At 39.8% G+C, this 2729-nt stretch overlaps 1 protein-coding gene across 4 annotated transcripts in view; it reads left to right on the forward strand.

The window, feature by feature from the left end:
* The window catches only part of LOC108747692 (paired box protein Pax-6-like), a 116681-nt gene that overhangs the window by 31087 nt on the left and 82865 nt on the right, over positions 1 to 2729 (forward strand). For all 4 annotated transcript variants that reach the window (XR_001939256.1, XM_018485336.1, XM_018485337.1 and 1 more), the window contains one exon: positions 541 to 665. Coding sequence is in view for 3 of the 4 variants with exons in the window: in XM_018485336.1 (XP_018340838.1) it covers positions 653 to 665 (13 nt within the window). In the remaining variant the exon portion in view is untranslated. The remainder of the gene's footprint in view (positions 1 to 540; positions 666 to 2729) is intronic.

Below are 2729 nucleotides of genomic sequence, written 5' to 3' on the forward strand. Positions count from 1 at the left end.
ACATATATACGTATATATATCTTTCCTCTTTCCTGTGCGCTTTGTAGAACGCAAGATTAAAGTAGATTGTATGAATACGTTGCGGTAGGATAGGAACCGCGCGGTTTAGAGGTAACAGCGCGGGAAGAGATCGGTTTATTTGTCTGCTCAAGGCAACGCATATGCGACCGCGATATGCAAATGACAGATTTACACAGGTGTTATAGATACATACAGTTTTCGAGCATACGGCGCGGGCGTCGAATTAACTACGACGTTTAATACGGGACAGTTTGGATGGGTCATCGAAACCATCAAGTATCTTCAGTATAAGCACTATTCTTTCGCGTTATTAATTGCCTAAAGTCATTTTATAGTCGTGTTTACCAACGTGCATTTTACTAGTTTCAGATTTACATTACGAAGCTAGGTACTATCGTTCTTGCTTTCTCAATCACACGATTAATTGTCTGATGATCTAGTTTTTGGACGGAAAGATTATTGTTATCGCTACATACGAGGTTGAGATTTTTTTTCTAACGATATTAATTATGGTTTCAGTGAACGAGAAGTGTTTAAAGGCCCGAAGATTCTGCCTTCGCAGCAACTGGGCGCTGCGGTCGCTCCATGGCCGGGCGCAACCGGCCTCATAGCTTCGGTCACTGCTGACGACATGGCACACAAAGGTAAGTTGTATTTTCTAATTATAAAATTGTAAAATGTCAACGTTTATCGATATGCGCAACTGGAGATCATTTTTTTTTTTAAACAAAAATAACAATGCGATAGTTATTAACAAGTTCATATAAGAAAAATAATATCGAAAATACTGAGCCAAATATTGCACGCTTGCAATTCTTAAATTCGTAATGTTAAAATATGTAAATCAATGTAGGAATCGTTATTCATAATCTAATAATGAGATTTACAGTTTTGATATAGGACAAGATAAAAAAAGTCATTGTCTCCAAAGTTGCGTGTGCGATCAGAAGATTAAGGCGCGTGAAACCCCATCGTGATCCTCAAAAGTATATCAAAAGATCCCTTCATGTCGATCTTTGATCATATGTCATTTTCTAATCCGGCATTCCATTACGACGGGCCATCATGAGAACGATTATGATAAAACCTTTACGGAGGCGGAACTCTCTCTCTCTCTCTCTCTCTCTCTCTCTCTCTCTCTCTCTCTCTCTCTCGTCCTCTCCCTCCAAGAAGCATAAAACTCAACGACTTCTGGACGACGACTACGAAATGCCGATAGCACATAACCACCATACGTGCAACGAATTCTATTTCTGCGATTGGTGTTTTGAATTAACAACGCCAACATTTATGTGCCTCTAAATAACTATCGGACATGAGAAATATAATCGACTGTGATTGGTCAATTTCTTACGACTTTACAGCTTGTGGCCTCTTAAAGCAAGACTTGTGGACCTAGACTAATGAGATTTCGAGATTTAAGTTTTAAGATTTAAATAAGGAATTTTCAAATTAGCCCTTAAAGGGACAGCATCGTGATGGCTAAGAACGTTTCTGAGATAATTGCCGTGTGCGACGTTTTTTTTTTCTATTCGCACGCACACACTTCTATTAATTCGCGAGACGAAGTCTCGGCGAACGTAAACTATGTCCGGAGATATTACGGATAATTCGAATTCTAGCCCCGGACGAATCGAAACGTCCGAGAATCAAGAGGGAGGCGTTCGGTTGATGGCTAAGGCGTTTAACCCCATTAGTCCTGAATGGAACCTCTCGTCTCTCCCTCCCCCCCGCCCTCTCTCTCTCTCTTTCTTGTTCTCTCATATACCCACCCCCTCCGTTCCTTCTCGCTTCCTCTAACTTTCTGTCACTGGCGCTTCCTTCGCTCTCGCCCATCCCTGCTCGAGCTCTCTTAACACAAGGGTCCGAAGAGGATGGGCAGACGACGTCTCAAGGCTTTCTAAAGCCGGCAACTTCTGCCTGAAACTGGCTGCTCACTTCACGTATTGATTTCCATTCTCTTACGCCTTCCAGTCCTCACGTTCCTCGTCCGCCTCGTCGTGTCCTTCGGGCCCACCGATTCGTTCCTTCCGCGGGATCCTTCGCTGTTCCGTCGCAAGATCATAATTTCTATCCCTTGACATCCCGATCAGCCGTCGTATAACTTAGTTAAAACGCCAAGCTAAAAAGGAGCATCTAAATGCGACGTCTTTATTCAATAACTTCCTCCCCTTAATCTTTGATAATTTTGTTACGTTCATCTTTTAATATATATGATGTTACAACATACTGAGATTTTTGACAGGCTATGCTAGAAAATATTAACGATTTTATCAATGGATATATATTGTACCATGTGTGTGGTATAAATTTAATGTATTGTTATCGATTTAGAAAACTCGAGAACACATCGATAAAAATAATGATAATATGATAAACAGTATAATAAATATTATATTTATTATATAATATTAAGAATTTTAAGCACGACCGTATATGCGAATACATCAAATACAATAAAGAAAGCCAAGATCGGTCAAATTTTGGATGTTATAAATAATACATTATATATTCTTTTATTAAATCAATTTATTCCAGAAATTTTTAATATGTTTGTACACACGCAGCCATACAACGTGCGTTCTCTTTATACATATCAGTTATTGCGAGGAATATTTCCGGAGCCTCAGTAGTCGAGCTGGCTAAAACACTTTTCCTCGAAAGTTGAGGAGGTCCTAGGTTCGAATCCTGACTGAGGTAATATTTTT

Source organism: Trachymyrmex septentrionalis, unplaced genomic scaffold (assembly GCF_001594115.1).
Source record: "Trachymyrmex septentrionalis isolate Tsep2-gDNA-1 unplaced genomic scaffold, Tsep1.0 scaffold20, whole genome shotgun sequence".
NCBI lineage: Eukaryota > Metazoa > Arthropoda > Insecta > Hymenoptera > Formicidae > Trachymyrmex > Trachymyrmex septentrionalis.